This window comes from Uranotaenia lowii, chromosome 2 (assembly GCF_029784155.1).
Source record: "Uranotaenia lowii strain MFRU-FL chromosome 2, ASM2978415v1, whole genome shotgun sequence".
NCBI lineage: Eukaryota > Metazoa > Arthropoda > Insecta > Diptera > Culicidae > Uranotaenia > Uranotaenia lowii.
The window spans coordinates 373443122-373466678 of record NC_073692.1 but is presented as its reverse complement, the minus strand read 5'-3'; the positions used below and the strand labels follow the sequence as shown (position 1 = coordinate 373466678).

Sequence of the window (23557 nt, the reverse complement as noted above, 5' to 3'; positions counted from 1 at the left end):
ACGCGGGAGTTGATAAGACGACCAAGTAGGACAGAAAATGACAAAGAAATGTATGAAATTGTCCCTTCCACTTCAAAAGATGCGTATGGGGTGGAGAGAGGACCAAAATGGGCCTCATGGGACCATCACAAAAAAAAGCAACTTATCAACGTGCCCGGAGCTGGCTCAATCATCTCTTTGGGGACTAATGCTCGTCTCCGACTTAAACAGCTAGAAGAACAGAAGATTTTGGAAGACCGGATCCGTGAAGAAAAGGCAGAACGAGAACGGATGTTCCTGGCTAAAAAACACCAGCTGGAAGCAGAGATAGCTCAAGATGAATCGCGTGGTGGAAGTGAATGCAGCTTCGGAAATCGCAATGTACGTAATGTGACCCACTGAGTTAACCAACTGCGTGAGCACGTACATTCTTCGACTCAAATACAACAAAATGCAGCTGATCTCACTGGTCAACAGTATCTTCCGAACACTGAGGCACAACAGCCCGGCATATTTGAAAGGAACCCTCCCCCAGCTAAAGCTCTGGGCACGAGAGGTAACCCTTACTTTGCTACCCAAGGTCTGCCCGTTTCTGGTATTTCGGTACATCCGACTGCGATGTTTCAGCCAACTAACGCAGGCTTGAGTTTTCCTCAAGGTCAAATATTCTGTGCAAATAATGCTGCCTATCCCGGGTACATGTACATAAACACTATCCGCCATCTTCACGTTGAACCCTTCTCACTTCCCTCTGCTTGGTCAACAGTATTCCTGGCCACTCACCGAACAATAGCCGCCAGCATCAGCGAGAAATCCGACGAACGATCAACAGAACTCTCCGCACACTGCAGCTGTCTCTCCTATCAACAGAACGATCGCCGATCAAAAACTACCAGCTCGACAAGTATCTCAAAAGATCTTCCGCAATGTTCCGGCGACTCACTCGAATGGCCGATGTTCATAGCCGCGTTCGAATCCACGACGACCATGTGTGGCATCCGACCAGCTGAAAACTTGACTTGGCTACAAAAATGTCTGGTCGGCAGTGATCTCTGATGCGATTCCTGAAATCGCCGACGAATGCGGTAGGCCGGATCTTTTGATCCATTGTTTGTTGACAAGAATACGAAAGACAGCACAACCCAAAATAAGCTAATTGGATACACTTGTGGCATTTGGTAGAGAAGTGAGAAATCTCGTGACTTAGGGCTAGGTGGGGTAATTATGAATAAAATTTCTTCATTTGGTACACTCACAGCCACCATATGTTTATTTCTTAACATAAATTCTGAAAAGCTCCCAACAATGAATGTTTCCGTGCTCTTCATCATTCTGTAGAGCAACTTTTTTTTTTGGTCGCAACGCAACCCACGTCCTTGAGACGTCTGTTCATAATTACCCCGTCTGTTCATATTTAGCCCCCTCTCTAGGAGGTAATTATGAACACGAATTACGGACTTGGTATAAAATTTTTGAAAAGTAACAGTATTTATACGTTACATTTACCCATAGTAAGCAATGTATAGTTATTTTTTACTTAAAAAATTATGTTCATAATTACCCCGAACTCTGTTCATCTTTACCCCGAGACTCGTCCAATATGATTTATATGGTTCCAGAAAATCTCAATTCAACACCAAATAATGAAATTAATTAGCAGTTATAAGAAAATGGGTTGTTTTATAAAAACTCAATTCAATTCATATATAAAACTTATAAAATAAACAAATGTAATCAAAATTTAGAGGTAAAGCAACACAAAAAATAACTAATTAGTGTTCTTTTGTATTGATTTCTTCTATCTTCGGTAGTTTAATTTTTTGTTGATGTTTTTTTTTCGTTTCTTTATGTCGTTGCTGATCATTTTAATTTGATAGGACCTTTCCATACGTGTGAAATTTTAGGCGAGTTAGGCTACTCGATAGTTTTTACATCCGTTTTAAATGTCCTGCGCAGCAAACATCAAGTTTTTACCTAAATTTCGTGGGTTAGGCTTTTCACGTACGTGCGAGATATCATGAAATTGAATCCTATACATACAGAAAATTCCAATTTTTTTTAAAGATGGTTGTTTCAAAAAAACACCCATTAAAATCTACTTGGATCAGTGAAGAGTCATTTTTTGCAAGGCTTGTCAGTTGTCAGTTCTATATGATCGACTGTTTTGAAAAATATATTAATTAATTTTTTTATCACCTGTACGAAATTTCACATTAGTAGCTCTAAAAAAATTATTACTGCAGAAGTTTTCCTCACCAAACTTAAGAAGAAAATCTTCAACCAAAAGATTTTCATTTTGTACTAAATTTTAAAAAATGTATTCGAACAAATAAAGATTGAAAAAAGTACCTAAGTATAAAAATTAGACTGCAAGAAAATAGATTTTGGATCTTTGTTATCCGATTGTAACTCATAAACAATTATTCTTTGTTGTAATTCTAATGCCCTGAATAGCAGCACGTTGTCCAAACATACAGGAAAATTTATCTTTTTGATCTTTGTTTCGTGGACTTATTCACCTATTAAATTTATCATTGTTTTTCATATATTTTACTGTTGAAAGAGATTTAAGGTTTATAATAATGTTAAATTTCACGCGGTAATGAATAAAAGCTAGAGCAGCAAACTTTTTGTTAAAAAATGGTGAATTTTATTTTTAGTAAAATTAAAAATTTCTTGAAGTCTAGTTTATAACCTTGTTATTTATCAATACCAAAAAAACTCGCTTTGAAAGGACGTAAAACCATTATTCGGTGTTAGAAACTATTCCTGGGATACAGGTTTTCGGTTTAGGTATTACCAGTAAAACTATCCGTACGCACTACTCACTAAACCTAAGAAAACATTTGACTGCATTTTTTTTTCTATCAACAAAAAAGCAAGTTCTTATCAAATTGTTTTCAAAACTTTTTTTCAAGGACTGGAAAGAACTGGCATAGCTTTTTTTATAAATCCGAATCTCATTTTTAGAAGAAAAAAAACCATTTTCTCAAAAACTCAAAACTTAACACATTGCAAACCTAGCTTAGCATGAAATTTATTAAATTTGGTCCAGTAAGATCCAGGGATATAGAATGCCGAGTGTGGATGTTTCCTGGCTAAGATTTTTTCACGGTCCTGTGTTAAGATTTTACAAAAGAGGGGGGGAGGTAGTTTTGAGAGAAATTTCTTACAAGTGGAGGTGGGGGAAGGGGGTCTGGAAATGCTTGGATAATAAGTGAATGGCCCACTTAGAGCAAGTTCACTGGTGTTTGGAAAAAGTGGTAGAAATTTTGATATTTTGAAAATTTTACCATGCAAAAATGTTTTCAAGATCTTGGAGTGTTGTATTTTTTACAACACTGTTTCTATTTCAGCCGTATGGGATAGAAATATTGTTGTTTTTGCATCACAGCATGCGAAAATACAACACGTGTTGTAAAAAAACTAGAAGGCCACAGATCTTGAAAATGTTTTTGCATGGCAAAATTTTCAAAATGTGCCGTAAGTGTCGAAATTTCTACCACTTTTTCCCAACACCAGTGAACTTGCTCTAAGTTGATGAATAAAACATTTGACCATCAAAAAGCCAAAGAAATGTCAAGAAATGTTTGTTCATAATTACCCCGTATGACGAAAACTATGGGGTAAATATGAACACTCATCTGTAAATCTGTGCGGTTAAAATTTTTCAAAATTTGTTCAACATCCAGATAAAGCATCATTAACTGGATGTGAAACAGTTGAATACAACATTCCACCTGGATTTCCTATGATCAGATGTCCAAAACCTTGAACACTGTCCAAAACGATTTCCGTTCCACGAGGCAATGGTTTTTTAAAACATCTGAAATGATATAATTAGGATTTAAAAACAGATCGAAAACAGCTTATAGCTATCAATCGGATGTTAAACTACCACTTTAGGAGCTTTTTGTGTTCATTAATCCCCCACACCAGCGCGTATGCCACTTGCTCGGAATTACCCCGTGTTCATAATTACCCCACTTGACCCTATATGCAATCCGCGACACTGTACTTCTATCTGGAAGACCCTCTTCTTCTCGCAGAGCTTGTGTTCAAGTTACAATCAGATCTACTCCAGTGGGGTCATAAGCTTGCGGATATACAGCAACCTACACTGACTGATTCTAGCACTTTTATTTCATCCCTTCGAACTGCAGCATGTAGGGTAACGGTTAAGCGACCGATATGCAAGAGGTACAGCGAAGAAAGAAAAAGCTGGTTTTTTGAATATCCATTTCAGTAATGATTGTCCGTCGTTTAGAGAAGAGCCGGTAAAGGTCAGATCGAAACCAAAACCTTGTCTAATGTGTAAAAGTAATGGTCACAAGATGAAAATTTGTAAGAAGTTCGAAGAATTGTCTCTCGAAGCAAAATATAAATTTGTTGCTGCCAAGGGTAGGTATGTGAAAAAGCTGCCTATTTCTCCAAGGGAAATGGCCCTTGTCGCACCAAATAGCCTTGCTGGATCAACTGCTCACCATAAACTTCTTCACCCGGTGCCGGAAAATCCGTCGAATGGCAGAGATTCAGGTCCAACATATTCAGTAACAGCACATCGTAACCACCGAAACCATGGAGCGACGCTGTTCAAAATCCTTCCTGTCGTTCTTAATCAAGCGGTATGTTGCAGCTGAAGCGGCTCTATGGCGAGTAGTTCAACAAGAAGAGTTCTTTGAAGAGATAGCAACGTTGAGCAACGAAACTCCGTCACAAAAATGGAAGCAGCATCCCCTTTTGTGACAAATATAATGTTCTTCGGTCAATTAGCAGAATATATCCTGAAGCTTCGTGCTAAATTCCTTTAATTTTAAAAACACGGTAACTGTGCCAAATGACCACTACCACTACCAATCTTCTTGTTTTGCTCTGCCATTAGAGAAAATATGGCGAAGTTAATTTGACCACTTTTTGATACGAACACCCTTTGGTTACCAATAAACTTTTCATTCCACTGTTAACGTTCAAACCTAAAGGACGTCTTTTACTTTACTTAGGCTATAATATTTCTATTTTTGATTTTCTATATCAGGGGTTTTCAGATCATTTGCTCGGCGGAGCACTTTTCTAAACAAAAAATTTTGGCGGAGCACCTACATTTTTGAAAGGATGAAAAACCCGAGTTTAAAAACTTGATAGAAATTATCGTTTAAATCAGATGTGCCTTGCCATCGTAGTCAATAAAATCAGTAATGAATGGCTACTCTTTGAAAAGTCTTGTTTTTATAAACAAAATATGTGTCATCAAAAATTAATGATTTCAATATGACAAATACGCTTTCTTCGATTTGTCAAGCTATTACAAGTTTGATTAAATTTGTGTCAGTTGTATCCTGACATCTGGATCTGCGTTTAGTCGGGATCGGTATTCCGTCTTCGTTGCGATGTATGTGGAAAATCCAGATTCACATAGATAAGTTGTGGAAAACGGCAGAAGAATAAGTTTTGCTTTATCGGACAAAATTTAAAATTTATTTATCAGTTTACACCAATACTTCTCCAACGACTTTTTGGATACGAATCTTTCCGATCTTTCGATCAAAGCAGTGCATTTTCACAATCCACCATTCTTTGCCAACATCCCTGCAGGGATTCAGCCGCCAGTAAAAACAAAGTTAACAAAATTTATTCGTTCGTACTGTATGCCCTGTGAATTTTTTCTCATGTTTCGATAAAAATGAAACGATAAAAAATATCAGAGTTTTTTAAAGTTGGTTTATGATTTTCGTTGCGTACGTCGCGGAGCACTTTTTAAAGCTTCGCGGAGCACCAAGTGCTCCGAGGAGCACGATCTGAAAACCCCTGTTCTATATCATATCATTTTTATCAGTTACGAATTTTTTAAACAGAAAATTTACATAACTTTGCTGCGTTTTGTTCTTTATAGTACATACAAACCTCCAAAGCTTGGTTATTGTTCGATCGACTGATTAATTATTTTATAGTTAAAAAAACGGCTGATTGGTGATTTTTTTTTTCAAAACTCAAACATAACTGTTGATTGTTATGATTCTTCAAAGATCATCCGAAAATTTGGACGATTATTTTTCGTTCACTTTGAAGGCATAATTATTGCTCCTGTTGTCGTTTTTGTAGTTTCGTCTGTCCGAATTGGGCATGATCGATCATGCATTGATTGATCAGGAGAATGTCAATGGAGGAAGGATTATCAATGCTTACAGTTTTTTAAGACTATAATAAAAATAATCAGCACTCGTTTTAAAGTTGACAAGTTTTGTTTCAGGATATTATCTTGTTTAAAGAAGTGATACTTTCTATGGAAAATGTTAAAACCTGTTTTTTTCATAATCTCAACATAAACCTTTATATCCTACTAACCCACACTCACACGATCACTCTCTTATTCGAGCTTTAAAAAAAAAGAAAACAAAATGGCCATTCCGGCCTCCGGATTCTCGGTTCGATTCGAGTGAAAAAAAATCCAACAAAGCCTTCTCCTACGTCGTCATCCGCATCACGGCACTCCCCAAGCGTATTCGATGTCTAATAAACAAAATCAGGAAATTTCTGCGCCTAAAAACTACCGTTTTGTTTTGTTTAATATCCTTCTCTTGAGTTTAGTTTGATTTGCCTCTTTCTGGTAGGTGTTTTATTTCGCTATACAATTTTAGAATAGTACATACCCTATAACTACAGACAATTCCTTTCGCAACTAATCGACACACATTTGATTTTAGCTTCCTCAGCTTTACTTACCGGCTACAACTTCCAGTTACAAAACTTAACTGCCTAAATGTTTTTTTGATTTTTGCAAAAGTTTGATTCTTACCTCTTTTTTTTTCTAACTTTAAATTATGACACAACCGTTCTCATACACCTACACTTTAACTTACTCGTTTAGTTTGTATGTTTGTTTGTTCATTTTGATTTGCGTTCTAGGACTGTTATAAGCTAGGTTTTTGGATGAAGTTTGCATCGCTATTCTGTTTCTTTTGTTTTTACACTATTTATTTCGAGTTTAGATCTCAATCAATCGCAGTGTGATTTTGCCTTAATAAGTTGTTGCAGATTTTACCTAGGGAAATTTCTTAAGGGAAATGAGTTCATTCGAAAACGGTTTCGTTCAAAATATTGCTCTTCCATGCTTAGGCCTGATTCGATTTTGAGTAGAGTGAGCTAACTTTTAGGGCTGTTAACAATGTCATAGAGAACTTTAACAGTTAAGAGATTTCTGTTCGATTTCTTTTTCGAGACCATGAGCGATAATACTGATGAAGTGATCCATAAAACTTAAGGAATAATTTGTTATGGTAGGACTAGTAAAGGAGGAAAGAAATACGATATAGTTTTTCAAAGGTTCACCAATTAAAGATACAGAACAAGAGTCCAAGAAAAGGGTAGGGTTCTTACTTTAAAAATAAAATTTATTATGAGTAATCGAAAAAAATTTGGGCGAATTTGTACTTTTATAATATTTGTAGATCCTGAAACTTTCGTACTTCTTTATTTTTTCATCAAAACAAATCAACAAATGTGCTTTAAAAAATTAATTTGTCATGAAGTTCCAAATACAATCGGGATTAATTTAAATCATTTGAACAGAATTTAGTTTTTAAACTGCGACCCAGAGATGGGTCTTGACTCAAACATTCAGTCAGCGAAACTTTTTTGTAGAGAAATGAATCCATCTGGGTAAGTTGAAATTTCAGGGACTAGACACTAGACTTCCCTTGTCTAGTCCCTGAAATTTCAATTTACACAGTTGGATTCATTTCTCTACAGAAAATTTTTTTTTTTAGTCAAATTATAAAAATAGAAACATGGACAGGAATTCTGAAAGGCAAAATAAAATTTAGAGATGTTTGAAATAGAGCATTTTTCTGCAGTTCATTTGCGATTTTTTATAGAATAAGAAAAATCGATAAAACTGCTTAAAATATTCACTTGAGCACTGACTTGTTTGAGCAAAATTTTCAAAAATTAACTAAAAGCAGGTATGAATCATCTAAAATAAGGTTGTCACAATTTTTTCAGCACGTACCCGGCCAGACATGTCCAGGCTATTTTATTTGAACAGCTGCCAAAATCCCGGCATTTGATTTCAAAATGGTCGACCAAAATCCTGGCAAATTTGGTCAAAATCTAGAAATTACTCATAAAAAATGAAGAAAAAAAATTTGAAAAAATATATTTTTCGTCAAATTTTATCAACAGATTTTAAATTGTATTTTGGGCTTCCAAAAATCTTTCATGATTCTTTTCAAGAAACTTACTCAAAAATTCGTTTTGGACACATAAATAAAAAAAATTATACCTAACACAATTTGTTTTTTATTATTATTTGATAAAATGATAAAATGGGATTAACCGGGCCGGACTGGATTTTTCTTAAACTTATATGAACTATCCAGGCAAACCCGGATAAAAACGGGCAATCTGGCAACCTTAATCTAAAAGGATGAAAAATGAATTAAAAGTCCGTAATCTATTTTGCACACTTTCTTACTCCATGCAGATAAAAACCTAGAGATTATAGTAGGATTTGAATTATTCTTCTCTTAAGAATTTTTTTGGACCTTCATATTGAAATGATATGTGAAACTTACTATTTACTCTCGTTTGCGAAGAACTTCAGAACTGATAAAAAAAGTTAAATATTGCAAACTGAATTAAAGTTTGAAAAACCTTTTAGTTTTTCAGTGTATTTTGCAATAATCTAATTTTGCTTTCAAAATCGTTTGCTTTCTCCAAATAATTTTGTTTTGTATAAACTTCAATTTTTCTTCAAAATTTTTATTGAAGTGTTGATATTTTTTATGAACTTTTTCTGAAGTTTATAATCATAAAAATAAACAGAATTTGTTTGTTTCCTCTATTTGAAATACCTTTGAATTTTTGAAGAATTTTTGTATGGCAGGATTTTTGAAAGCTGTCATTACTCTAACTCTCCCAAATTAATTTTTATGTTCTGAAATAAATATCTTCAGAAGATTAGATCTTTTCACGTTTCTTAAATGCTTAACTATTTCATTTTAACACGTTTTTCTCTTCTAGATGGAATGATCTTTTTCTACATTGCATTTCCATTCCCAATACAGAGGAAATATTGAAAATAAATCTCCATTACTATTTGTCTATTTGTCATTATAACATCAAAGACCGGAAACAATTTTTAAGCGAGATACCCCGGAATTTGGCAGTTTATACCATATCTCAAAACTCAACGAAACAGGTTTTACATTTAGTATTTTTCAGTTTCCAAAAGTTTTGTGATAAATTTTGTAAAATAGAGGTTCATTATTAAATTTGTAATATTTGAGATATTCTTCTAAGAGTTACACATTCGAGACAAGCAAAAAAAACGAAAATTCTCGTATATGATCCGCAATATGTTAAATCCTTTTAAGTTTAAGTATTATGTAAGTTTTTATTTTTGATGACAAGCTTTTCAGATTATTTTTTTTTAATTCTGAATTAAATTCAATTCAATTTTTTCAGTTCTAATTCGTATGAGTCTTTTGAAATTAACACGCTTTTTGAACTGCTCTGAGTTCCAACAAAAATTACTGCTGAAATTTTCTTTATTTTTAAAACATTCTGGATTTGGGAATTTCGAGTCTTCATTTTTTCTTCAGTTATTCTCAAAGATCTCTGATCTATCGAGAGCATTCTAATTTTTATTTTCTGTGAGAATTTTTTTACTGATTGACTTATCATCACTCAAATTTTTGGAATAGCCGTAAATTATCAAGCGGGTTCGATTTGAAAAATTGTGTAAAATAATTTAACATAGCCTTTTAGCTGATTTTTTCACTTATATTTCCTTTTAGAACTTAAAAAATAAAAATCTCGCGTGAGCTTTCATTACGTCGTATGAAACAAAATGTAAACAAACAGTTTTATTACGAAAAATTACAAAACTGACATAAACTAGTCGCAATTTCTTCCCATTTTGAATCATTATAGCCTGGACAACATATAGGGCTTTTTCTACACACACATACAAGAGGTCTGTTGGGCAAACATTAGAGGTTTTTATATGCGGCGAAAGCAAAATTCAACTAAAATATTGGTTTTCCCTTAAATGAATGCTCAATTTCTCTGAAAAACGTTCATTAAGTATATTTCGGGCAATTTGCTAACAAGTGGAAACGATTAGGTGATTATTTTATTGGATATCAGTGAGGAACCAAGCAAAACAAAAAATTAAAAACTAGCCAACAATCATTGTAAAGCACATTAAACGGTTCCCCGAGATCCTTTGTTCACGTTTTTGGGTCTATCATATAAAATTTAGAACAAATTTTCAAGTTGTTTTGATAACTTTTGAAGCAATTTTCTTTGAATTTTCAAGATGTTTCATAGGACGTAATGGAAGCTCACGCGAGAAATAGGTTTTTGAAGCATTTCAATACTTAAGTCGGATCACGGAAATTCAATTGAATATAATTTGTGAAGTTCAGTTCAATAGAACTCAGAATGATTTAAAAGTTTAAATATTCAAACTTTTCACTACATTAGATTTAAAGAATTCAACTATTTTATATAACCCAAAATTTTAAAATATTAAATGAGTACCTAGACTAAGGTTGACAGATTTTTTTAAGCGTATAATACGAGTCGGAAAAATTCTGACAATTTTATCTGAAAACCTGACAAATCCGAGCATTTGTCTCAAAACAAAAATCAAGAAAAAAAAATAAATAATTCTATTTTTTCATTAAAACTCATCAGTTTATTTAATATCATATTTTAGGCTTCCAAGAAATCTTTCAAAATTATTTTTATAAAAATTTCTCAGAGAATTTCGATTTGGACGCATAAACTAAAAAAAAATTATGTACAACACAATTGATTTTTTTCATACGATATGGCAAACAAAGTGAATAAATCCGGGCAAAATTCGGGCAGTTTTCAATGAAATCTGGGCAACTGGGCCGGACCTGACTTTTCCCAATTTTTTTATTAAATATCGCGGCAAACCCGGATAAAACCGGGCAATCTGGCAACTTTAACCTATACATAGAAATTTAAAGCCTCCGAGATCTTCAAAATTAAGTTTTTCTTCTTAGCAACTGAAAAATCATAAAATATCTAAAAATGTTGCAGACATTCGGAAAATTGGAGCAAATTTCAACAAATTTACAAAAAAAAATCAAATGATCACAGACTGTTATAGTGTAATGTCGAGTTTCGATGCGCTACAAACTGTTTTATTAAATCAATTTCTCTTCATTAACTGAGGGCAATTACAAGTTTCATCACAGTAAATATTGTTCTGATTTTTTGAATCATTTTTGAATGATTTTCAATCATTTAAATGATTAAAATGGTTTATAGAAGCAAGCAAGGTTTCTTGATTAAAACCAAAAAATTTACAAAAACCGCGGGAATCCGTTGAAATTTGTGTTCAACTAAAATATATCTTGTAAATTATAAGTTCGACTTTAAACTTAAGACTTCTAGGACTGAGCCAATCAAATTTCTGATTCTTTAGATTCGAAATCATCAAAATACTCAATGTTTATTAGCTGCTTAAGAGCTTTGAAATTTGTGCTAAGCATCAAAACCGAATCTTCGAAATTGTTAATTATTAGGAACATTTTTTTTTGTGGGAATCTAGATAGTCTTTTTCTGAGATACATAAATATAAACGTTTGAGGATACTCTAGTAGAGTTATGTATTACAAAAAATTTCTCTCAGAATTTCCTAGATAAAAAAAACTTTCCCAATTTCTGTGCAAAAATGAAAATTTAAGAAATTAAGAATAATTCTTTAAGAAATCAAAAAGCTTAACATGACGAAAGATCTTTGAGTAAGCTAAAAATTAAACGTTGGAAGTCTTTGTTTGTTTCTTCGTGTTTTGAGGAATGGGAATAGTAAAAGGTTGAGACTGAATGTTCCTTAAACATGAATTACAAGTTAATAATAAAGAGAAAATACATCATAACTGCAAAAAATCCAATTAAAATAGGGAATTCTTGATTAAATTCTCAGACTAACGAGTGTACTCAAAATTTAGAAAAATAAGGATTCAAGTAGGTACATAACAAAAATTCTATTTCTGAGCTTTTCAATATTCATCTAGAATCTTCCATTTGAAGAACATACTGAGGAAAACTTGAGCATATGAAAAAATTTATGAGCTTAGATAAGATTTTCAAAAAATATCAAGTCATGAAACATAATTTAAATTTCGACGCTGATATTGAAAAATCATATTTCTGTTTTAAATTTGTCAAACAGAAGGGAGAGCTTGTATTTTACAACATGATTTGAATACAGAGAACAACAAATTAAAAGTCAAAATTCCTATACAAATTAAATGTTTAACCCTCATCCGCATTAGGGTGTCATTTTTTATTGCAAGTTTGAAGGCTTGTAACTATTTTCAGAAGCTTCAAAATACAAAAATTTCTTTAGGGACCCTAAAAGCATTCGAAAGTTCTTTAATATTGTATCTTTACTTTTTTATGAACGAACCCTGGAAGCCTGGATAAAAAAACTCCATTTTCCGACTTAAAGTGTCAATTTGACACTCCAAAAGTAAAATTTATCTAAGTCGTTTGAATTATTATGAATTTCATATGAAACTTATATCAATAGAAACCTTGTAATGTCAGTAAAACATGTTTAGAACATTATATATAGCTAAAGCTCGTTATTCAGCATGAAAGAAAAAAAATCCGAAAAAACATGCCTCAGGAAAACTGCTGTAGTTTATATATTACACGTCCAAAAAAAATATTTGTCTTATGCATATGAAGTTAATGTCTACATCATCAAGAATTATTTCGTCTGTCGGCTTCGCTCTCTGCCCAAATCACCACCCACCGTACCTACTCGGAGAGCAAACAAACACGTTTTGCTGGACGCGCTGCTAGTGGTTCTAGAAATTCAGGAATGATTTTACGTTTATAATTTTCATATTTTTGTGAAATCTCACAGCGTGAATTGTTGCATCTCACTAGAATGTAGATTAAATGTGCTTTCCAATGAATATACTTTTGATTGGTCCAAACAAAGTAAAAGCACTGAAAATCCGGGTACAACCTGACGGTGGACCACAAAAACAGATGAAATTTCAATTTGTAAAAAAATCGCGCAAAGTAGTGAACTTTGAAAAAATCCAGTAAATTCATTTTTTGTTGCATGGAAAATCTAAAAACAGCAAAGTGTTGGAATTTTAATAGATTTTGTAGTCATATTTTTTCAAAAACTCTACCATCGCTCAAACAGTATTTACAAGCAATCGAATGAAAAGTAGGTTTTTCAGACCACTTTTTTGAACTTTTTGCGACCATTTCATTACAAAAAATTTAAAATATTTCTTGGCTTCATGATGTAGACATTAACTTCAGCTTTCATATGCATAAGGCAAATATTTTTTTGGACGGGCAATATATGAACAACAGCAGTTTTCCTGAGGCATGTTTTTTTTTCGGATTTTTCTTTCTTTCCTGCTGAATAACGAGAAAACTAGAAGCTTTAGCTGTATATAATGTTCTAAAAATATTTTACTGACATTACAAGGTTTCTATTGATATAAGTTTTGTTTAGATCGGTTCAACATGCCAAAAGTTATAACGATTTTAGCTTGTAGTGTCGAATTGACACTCCTAGTGCTGATTAGGGTAATGAAATCTGATGCGGATGAGGGTTAAAAGATAAAACGTAAAATAAGTGGGTCTGATAAAATAAGAATCGGATGAGCCATTTGCCAAAAAAAAGATTCAAGACGTATTACAAGTCAGTACCAATATCAAACTTCCGTTCAGATATTTCATTTGATTTCACAGTATGATCATTATACTTCAATGTTTTAGAGGAAAATTGTGTAGTACTGAAATCTATTGAAAATTACTGAATCCATCAGAAACACGGTAAAAAAATACGAGATTCAGTGAGATGATTTCGAAAAAAGTTTTGAAAACAGGCTCATGTTTGATGAAAGGGCAAACCAATTTGAAGTTCCATGCGATTATCAAAATAAGATCTAGAAATCTTTAGGCTTGTTTTCCCTTCACTGCTTTTGTTTTTTTAATGATTTTTTTTTCAATCTTTACTCTAAAAAAATAAATAATTTACTTAAATTAACTTATCTGGTATGTTTGTTGAACCTTAAATCCTAAGCTACGCACTCAAAGCTCTTGTACAGCAAGTTTCCTTAATTTTTTGTTTTGCTTTGCTGTTATGTTTCAGTTTCATACGCCTTATTTTCAGACGTACAGCAATCGTACAACGATTTCCTTATTTTCAAGAATGCTTATCTAAGTTTGTTTTTGTTTCGTTCAGAAATCTTACTCGTTTTGTTATTCTAATGAATTTTAACGTTGACGGTAGTTAATTTTCGTTAGGTCTCCATTCAACTCGTTTGATTCCATGGCTTCGCTCTTATCCTTGTACCTGATACAGTTTTTTTCTTCTAAAAAATAATTTGTTTCTCTACTCCTGCCATTCTCACTACTTGTCGTGGTGGTGTTGTTTTTGTTACTCATTTTTGCCTAGTTTCCCTAATATGTTGAACTTTTTTTCCCGACAAAAAAAAAGATCCGAATACTGACTAATTTACACCGATCGGACAACCGCCTTACTCGCATGCCAGCTTCCCATCGAAACTGCTCAGGGCAATGGCAAACGCCTGGAACGCACACAACGGATACCGGAAGTCCATGGTGAAGATGTCGTCGGACGTCCGGCCAAACTGCATCACGATGTAATCGGGATCGGAATCGTGCACCAGCTGGAAGTTCTTGACCGAAGCCTGCGTGACCCGGCCGTGAAAGTTGAGCACGTACGATTGCGTCTCGTCGTTCCAGATGGGCGTCTTGTTGTGCAGCTCCACCACGTTGTCCATGTGCTAAAAGAGAGAGAGAGGGAATCAGTAAATTTGAATTCAGGATTTGGAAATTAAATGGTAGGTAACAGGTGGGACTCGTGTCCCGAATCAACAGACGCGACAGTTTTTATGCAAACCAGTCAATGATGTATCCGCAAACCTGAATTTACAACCGAATGGTGTTTATGAACACATTTAAGAGCCAACCTAATCTTAATTAGAGAACATTTCTAATTTTTAAGCTATGGGCTTTATTAAAACTGTTATATTTATGATCATTTAACTATCTAAAGGCATTCGCGACTTTATATCAACTTTGAAGTTGACTAACAGTTATTAAAAAACTTATCCGGTACAACTGACTTTCCAACTGAGCCATATCATATATATATAAGCCCCACGATTGTTTTAAGTCTCTTGATCTTTATAAATTCGTAAATTTTTGCACGAAACGGTAAAAACCAACAACAACCAAATATGATAAAGCGTCGAACGAGTCAACATGTAAACAATATCAATTGAAATCATCGAGTTTCAAAAACTAAAAATATGAAGGATTTTAATGGGAATTGGAATTCTCGCGCATTAAATGTGACATCTAGAGGATTATATCAAACGCCAGAAGCCTGGTGATGATTTTGTAGTTTTACTTATGGGATTAGCAGACGCAATCTGTTTAGACACTCCCATACGGTAAAATCAACCTACTCAGAGCGCGATTTTCCGCAGCTTCCAATACGTTGTTGATACCCAAAAACTCCACCCCGCTTTTGGATTCGATAGCGCAGGATCCGACAGTAATCTTGCCTGCTTGCGATAAAATCAGAAACATTTTAGTCGCACCTCCTCGTGATCCAGAGCGGAAACGTGTTTGCTGTCTTTCCTGAAGAAAAATGACTTGTCTGTGCTGTTTTAGCCGGATTTGGCATCCTGCTCTTATGGGAAAAAGGCCATGGAGTGGTATGTCGCTAACAACATTCAGGTTGTACCCAAGGATAAGAACCAGGCCCGTTCTAAGGACCTGTCCATGGGGGGGGGAGGAGGGGGGGGGGGGGTTTAGAAATTCAAAATTAGCTTAAAATAATAACAATTGCCCTTATTCTGCGCCGCGCGTGACGTGATGATTGTCACCTCACCTCGGAGTCACCGTGAGATTTGTCACCTTATTCCCGGAGTCGATGTGGGTAAAGTGACAGAGGTTCATTCTAGGTGAGTGACCGAATGAACACTTCTGTCAAAATGGAAGAACTTAGCTGGAGCTGTTTTGAATTTGCTCTCGCTTCGGATTTTCCGAATTAATTTTTTGTGTAACGGGTTAGAATTTCGGTTCGAAAATGGCCATCATCGGATTGTACGGTCACAGCAAGCTGCCTGAGGATGATAAACGGACGATTTGTGTGACGTAAGTGAAAATTTAGCTCATCAAAGCTGGGTTCGGATCTGGGTCATACTGCCGAAAAAACAAAAGCAGATGCCGACGGCTGCAGCAGCAATGCTCCAAAAAACATTTCCAAAAGGTTTATCAGGTATGTTAAATAATTTGTGTTTTGTACCTGAAACTGTTCGAAACAGAATGGTTTTAATAAATTTTCATTATCCAAGAGAAAATAAGTTTTTTTTTTTCGTTTTCAGTCATGGCGTATGCTGCCGGTTTATATATTTTCCTCAAACGAGGCTACCCCCGTGGCATGCCGAAAATTGTTCGCTTACCAGATAGAACATAATGGAATGCCGAGAACTTATCGAAACCAACAAAATAGCAGCAGCAGCAGCATCAGATTCCAACTTCAGATTTCGGTTAAATAAATCTGAATCCGATTTTCAATTTACTTAAAAATGGATTCCAGATTTGAATTCGAAAACTACACTTGAAATTGTGCTTCAGCTTTAGCGTCGAATCCATATTTCAATTTGATTTTCTAAAAGTTAATTAATAAAGCATTGAACTATCTGAAAAAAATGCGAATTCAATTGATTTTTATAAACGGCTTATTTTTTTTTTGGGATCCTCCCAGGAAATTCATTCTTCTTTAAATGTTCTGACTTGTCGCTTATTGATACCGGTAATCCTCACCTGTATCCTTCACTTGAATTCCACATTTTTTTTATTTTAAAAAGTATTTTTTAGCATGGAATATAAACATTAAAATGTGAAAATAAAGTGAAAAGTACTTATATTTGATTTTCAAAGTTTTCGCCATTTCATGGTTTAAACGTTTCGCAAATCAAATTACATATTTTAGATAGCAATGAAAAAGTTTTAATATATTTAAAAATCATAGTTGCAAATAAATTTGTTTCATGTTGTTTCCAAAACTATCATTCATTAATATAATTAACTATTTAGGGCACAATATTCTGATTTACATAAATTTTCAAATTCCTATCTCGTCGCCACCTGAAAAGGTACCGACAATTCTCACCTAAAATCGTCACCTGAATGCGACGATTCTCACCCACGGTGACTATGGTAAGAACTCACAAAGTTCATCCGAAGTGACGTTCCTCACCTAAACCGACTGCTGGAATAGAGTGACTTGGATGACTCTACTATCGTCACGTCACGCGAGGCGCAGAGTAAGGGCCAATATCAAAAATACACAATAAACAAGGGAAATAATTTCTAACATCATTTCCTTACTCATGATTACCACACAAACTCAAAAAAATAAATTTTACTGTTAAAATAAATAAAAATCAGAATGAAAGTTTCAAATCAATAATATTTTCAGTAAGTCATTGATAAGTTTTTCAAAAACTTGTTCCTTATCCTGAACTAGAAATTTGCTACAAAATTATTTCTGAGCAGTCTAGTCGGTTTAATCAATTAACCATGATAAATTGTTAGTGAAAAGATAATAATTTTTGTTTGTTATTCGATGTTTATTTACATTTCTCTTTTTCTTTTTCAACTGAAGGATTGATTGAAAAATACCGGTGTAGTGTCTAGAAATATGATTTTTTTATAGAGAAAAAAAGGGTTTATGTTTTAAGAACACAAAAACTTAGAATGGAAAAACATAAATAGACAAACTTATCAGAAATATTTCTAAAAATTTATAAAGCTTGACTTCAAAATTAGGTAAATTTATTGAAAAATGAAAAAACACTCTATAAAATTCGATAAATTTATTTGAAAATTAAAACTAAACATGAAGAAGAAAAAGATAAGTTTTTTAACATTTCAGAAGGATTTGTTTTTTCAATAAACACGTCTTGCCATTAGAAAAGCTTATTTATAGAATTTATTTGATAACTCGAAGGAACAGCATTTTGAAGCTTATGTTTTAATGATTGATTCGGTAGATTTTAGCGTCCCGAACTCGAATCTTTTGTCAAATTAAGAGTATTAAAATATATCAGTTTTAAATTAAATCAGTCATTGATTGATGATTAGCTTTCAAACCTACATTTAAGAAAAAATCTGATTCTTATTTCGTTACTAAGTATACTTCATTCAATTCAGGAATAATATTTTGATGATAGTGATGATGATGCATGGTCTAAAAAAGTAACGTACAACAATTTTTAAAAATTTGGATGGATATCGTTATAAGTATTTTTGATATTACTGCAAAATGTTAAAAAAAAACTTGATTTCATTCACATTTTTTTGGAACCTGAAAACTATAAGATTTATGCATTAAAAGTATCTAAAATTCGTTTTTTTTAATATTTTAAAATTTGATAAATAAGAAAAAGTAAACAAATAGGAAAAAAAGAACATTTTTTATGAAATATTTTTTTTTTATCAAAACTTTTAGCAATAGCATAGAGGATATAAGATTTCAGATTTGTATTGATAATTCTATTAAGTATCGTGAGAGGCAAACGCCTATGACATGGTTTTTAACTTGTCGATGTATAAAATTAGTATTCGATTAATTAATTTTGAAGTTAAAATGGTTCGTTTTAAACTCTGTTCTTGTTTAGTAACGCTTCCTTATAAAAACCTATTCTGAAGACGAGGTAGGGCTTTGTATGTCTTATTTAGAGTTTCAATACAAAAGGTCAATTAAATTGCAATTTAAAATTTACAATTAAAAATTAGTTTTAATTTGTGAACGCCATTAAGTGTAGTAAAATGAAAAAGCTTAAGCCTAGGGCGATCTAAGTGTAAATTCCGGCGGCGAGCCAAATTTCTGACTTGCTTGTTAACACTTATTTTTAAACACCTTTTAAGATCAAGTAATTTTCAGATACTCCGCGAAAATTTTACTTGGAAAAAATCTCCATCGGAGAGGGTTAAACACCTCAATACCCCCTCCCCTCCTTCGCATGGCCTTGATAAGAACCCTTTCAACACACCAGAACTTCGCCTAATCGAAAAATATCGGGCGATAGTAAGCAAAACTTAAAAAGACCCAAAAAACTGTTAAAAGCGAGAAGCATTTATTCGTCATTTTTACATATTGAACTACACAATATAAGATACTTTGATTTTTTTACTATACAAGAAATCGATTTACACGAAATTTAGTTTAACCACTTTTTGAGGCATACAAAAAGGTTTTTTTTAACACGGTTTCTTTTAACAAGATTTTTTGCCATTGGTACGGTTCTTCTTCACGGCTCTCGCGAATCAACACGTTATCGACGGATTTCATATCGCGTTAAAAAAAAACTTAGTGTAGATCAGGGGTGAGCAACCTTTTGAACCAACGGGCCAATTTCAATTTCAATTTTTTTCCGCGGGCCGCATTCAAAATGATACTGATTCAAATTTATTAAACAATTTATAATGTTAATAATAATTTGTAGAAGTTTAGGGATAGATATCACTACAAAAGAGATATTTAATTTAAACATCAATCTTTTGTAACTAAATATTTTTCATTCAAAAACACTAAAAAAGGAATTATAAAACAAATTCATGTGTTGTTAGTTTGAAATCTTTAAAGAGTCGACAATACCAGCCGTAATCAATCAATCTTATATGGTGTTTAGTTTAGTTTTTTCATTGATTTGTACTTGTTTGCAATCACTTGTTCTTCAACTTGTTTTGCTTTTTTATGAAAAGTGCAAATTTATAAAGGCCTTTCACGGCTTATAAAAGATTTGGTATTAAAATTTGAAAGTCTCTAATGAAACTAATTGTTAAAAAAACATTTTTTTTTTTGGAAACCGTCGTGAACTCTGAACCGTTATCGACAATTTATTGACATACATTTTTCTTTACTGCTCATATTTTTAAAGGTTTTTAAAATTTAAATTTGTCCTCGAAACTCTGCTTGTTACCTACAAACGGTACAAAAACAGTTTGGTTTTTACTAAGTTCCGTACAAAAATATGCGAATTAAGTTGCCTTATTTTATTTATGAATATGTATTTTGAGTTCTGGAGATAATTCAAGTGTATATCGTCAAAGCGCTTATTTCGTCATATTAAACAGCATTCATAACTACTCATTATCAATCTTTGACTCTGAAAACTGAAAATGAATGCAGTTATAAAACACACAATCCTCACTTTTGATTCATTGTTTCATGAATCTGTTTGGATTTTACGATCTAGTTTGAATTTAGAAATCTGGAGAAGTATTTTCGAATTTGAACATTTGCTTCGTAATATTTTACATTTGATTAAATACTGTTTGTCAGAATATACCAGTATTTTTTCGCCTTCTATAACACATTATTGGGATATTGGTATGTTTGGCAAAATTAGAAATTGACATAATTTTAAAGATTTTTAAGCAAATTTCCCGAAGAATCTAATTTATAGTTTTGATTCCCAATTCTTGAGTTTTTTTTAATATTTCAAAGAGTTTTTCTTGTTAAATTAATACACCACTGCTGGGATTGGATTTCTAAAGCGAGTTTATGAAAATCTTTTGAAATTGATGTGAATTGTCACTATTCATTCGTAAAATGATTCAATCTAATTATGTTTGGCATGACTTTTCGAAACAAAAATATTTCACTTGTTAATTGTTTCAGTTTTGTCAATATTTGAGTACTAACGAAACAAGCTAGTTTTTGTCAATTTTTTTAAAATAATTATTTTAACGACATTATTTTTATCATGCGGCTTAGAAAATAAAAATTTTACCCCTGGATTTACAGATGCCCATGCTCGTCTGTAACTTTAAGCATTCCAGATTGTCCGGTTTATTACCGGATATCCAAGAAAAATTCAAGACAAGTCTGGTCGCACCTAGACGTCCTAATTTAATGAAAACATGACTGACTTTTGCCCGCAATTATTCACATTAGTCGCAAAATGTGGCATTAAGTTATTCTGCAAAATTAAGCATTAAATTATGATAAACTTTGATATTTAGGCAAAAAAATGAATTTTTAGAATTTTTTTACTTCATAATGAATTTTGGAAACTTTTTTTTTTAAGTTATGAAAATGATTTGATTAGTTTCGGAGAAAAACTTAAATTTCAAGTGATTTATTCAACTTTCTCTAATTTTGTCCTAATAATATTTTAATTTGGCTCAGATTTTCCGGGATATTGCCTGGTCTTTGGATTGTAAATTTTGAAATCAAATTTTTTGTCAGGTTCGAAAGAAAAACTTGACAGGATATGCCTTGGTTGTATATGCGCTGGAAAAATTCTGGAATGCTAATTTTATAGCCTTTCGATTTTGATTTTCCGACGCGATACCATTGATTTATACTTCAAAAAATTTCAACAATATGAATGATTATGGAACAAATTTCAAATATAATCAAGTGAAGCGCATGTTTGTTGACAAATTTTATGACGATTGATTACCAGTGATGTTATTTTCAGAAATTGCATAGAAAAATCATGCCGAACATCGATAAATTGAATCTTTATTCTTTAAATGGGCAATCAACATTACCAAAGCCATAGGATTTTCATAAATCAGCTTTAAAAAGCCTATCCATGCCACTGGGAAATAAAATTCATGACAATCTATGAAATCTGTAGAGAAAAATTCTAGAATCAATAATGTAAACAGTAACTTTGACGAAGTTTGTTTAAAATTCTGTGAAATTATGATTTTTTTTGTGATTTTAATAACATTGCTCAAAATGTAGCAACTTGACTTGTTTCATCTGACGATTTGGCCTGAAGGCGATGGGCGCGCTTGCTATCTCGGTATTCGATTGCTCATGCGTTAAACAGAGAAAGCCAAAGCCTTCACTCCAATTTCACTCTGATTAGCTGTCATTCTTATGGAAATCTGTGTGAGAGTAAAAAGCAAGCTTTATTCTTTTTAACAGGCCCAAGCCCAATTGGAATGTGTCGAAGAGATAATCAGAGGCCCGATCGTCAGATGTAAACTAGTCAAACTGTAGCTCTATAATTCAGTTGAATACATCGAGTTGAATTCACTGCTGGATTATACGGCAGAAAACGCTCATCGTGCCCCGATTGATAGTGCTCTGTTCGCCCCGAGTCAACAAATTTAAGTAAAAACGCGTCTTAAAATTTATTAAAGCGAAAAACCAAAAATTTAATGATGGTTAAAATTGAGAAACAGTGTAAATCATGTTGCAGTGCGTACGTTATAGATCAAGATGACTTTAATGTCTTAAAAGCTTATTTCGTGGTGCTCAAAAATTATAATATTTTTGTCACTCGAGAACCTAGCCGGTTTTTTCTAAATATTTCCGTAAAGATGATAAGAAGACTACTTTTTTGGTGAAAAATTTAATACTATGGGAAGAACGAAACAAATCCTCATGAAAATTTATTTAAGAAAATACGTACTTTTGTAAAAAAAAAAAAGAGGAGTGTTTATTATGCCCCGGGTGCTCGTTATGCCCTTATTTCTGAAAATACACTATTTTCTGTATTAAATATATTGATATTTTCACTAATACTTGAGATTCTAATCCAAGTTTATTAAACTCGTCGTGATTGGTCAGTCTTCCGGAATAAACATGCCAACTTTTACCACAGATTTAGTAATGTTCATCTCTATCAATCTCCATCATCAAACAAACCGACAAACAACTTTATCCGGTTCCACTTTTCCGCTCCGATGGAAAGGTGCTAATAAATTGATTCCTACCCAGACGGTCTCTCTGAGCTGACATGGACCCATGGATCATTGTATAATGTTTGGCTAACATAATTTATCCGGTATCAACTCGTCTTGCAGAAGAGGCAAAACTTGCTAGCTCCCATTTGCCAACGGCAGCAGCCGCATGCGACCTGAAAGTAAAAGTTTTGATGGCCTTATATCCTGATACCCACCCACGCATCCCTTAAGGAGCAAACGACAGAGCTTCGGAGAGAGAGAGAGAGAAAAAAAGTAAACAGATGCTGCTGGCCGATGGCTGAATATAAACGTGTGCATACGGGTGTGCAATTTATGGGCTGACGCCTTGTGCTCTCAAACTTCACCCAGCCAGCCAGCAACAATAATAATGTGGCGAAAGAAAACTCCCTCTCGGATCATATCACCAACTTGAGGTAGACTTCTTTTTTTCCCGGCGGGCGTATGGAAAAAAGTATAGGAAAAAAAATCGGGGTAAACTTGAACTTGACACTTTGTTAATCTTATCATCGGAACTTTATCCGCTCTGTGCTGCGACGCGGATGCTCCTGGAGGCATTCAACTTTGATAGCACTGAGTAAAAGAGAGAAAAAAGAAAGCAAATACATAAATTCGCTTCAAAAATTAATTTAGAACATAACGTTGAGAGCAGAAGTACCATAGGGTAGTTAACTGAGTCCAATGATATTCAGCCTAATTATACGCAATCAAAAAATTCTTTATGAAGCTTTGAACATTGAAAATGAAAATTGGAACTTTTTTTAAACTGTGACCCAGAGATGGGTCTTGA

General features: G+C 33.3%; 1 protein-coding gene across 2 annotated transcripts in view; it reads right to left on the bottom strand.

Moving 5' to 3' along the window:
- Positions 1–6308: 6308 nt before the first annotated feature.
- LOC129744739 (protein king tubby 1) overlaps positions 6309–23557 on the bottom strand; it is a 165222-nt gene continuing 147973 nt past the window's right edge. For both annotated transcript variants that reach the window (XM_055737425.1, XM_055737426.1), the window contains exon 6: positions 6309–14804. In XM_055737425.1, coding sequence (XP_055593400.1) covers positions 14535–14804 — 270 coding nt within the window. In that variant the 3' untranslated portion in view covers positions 6309–14534. The remainder of the gene's footprint in view (positions 14805–23557) is intronic.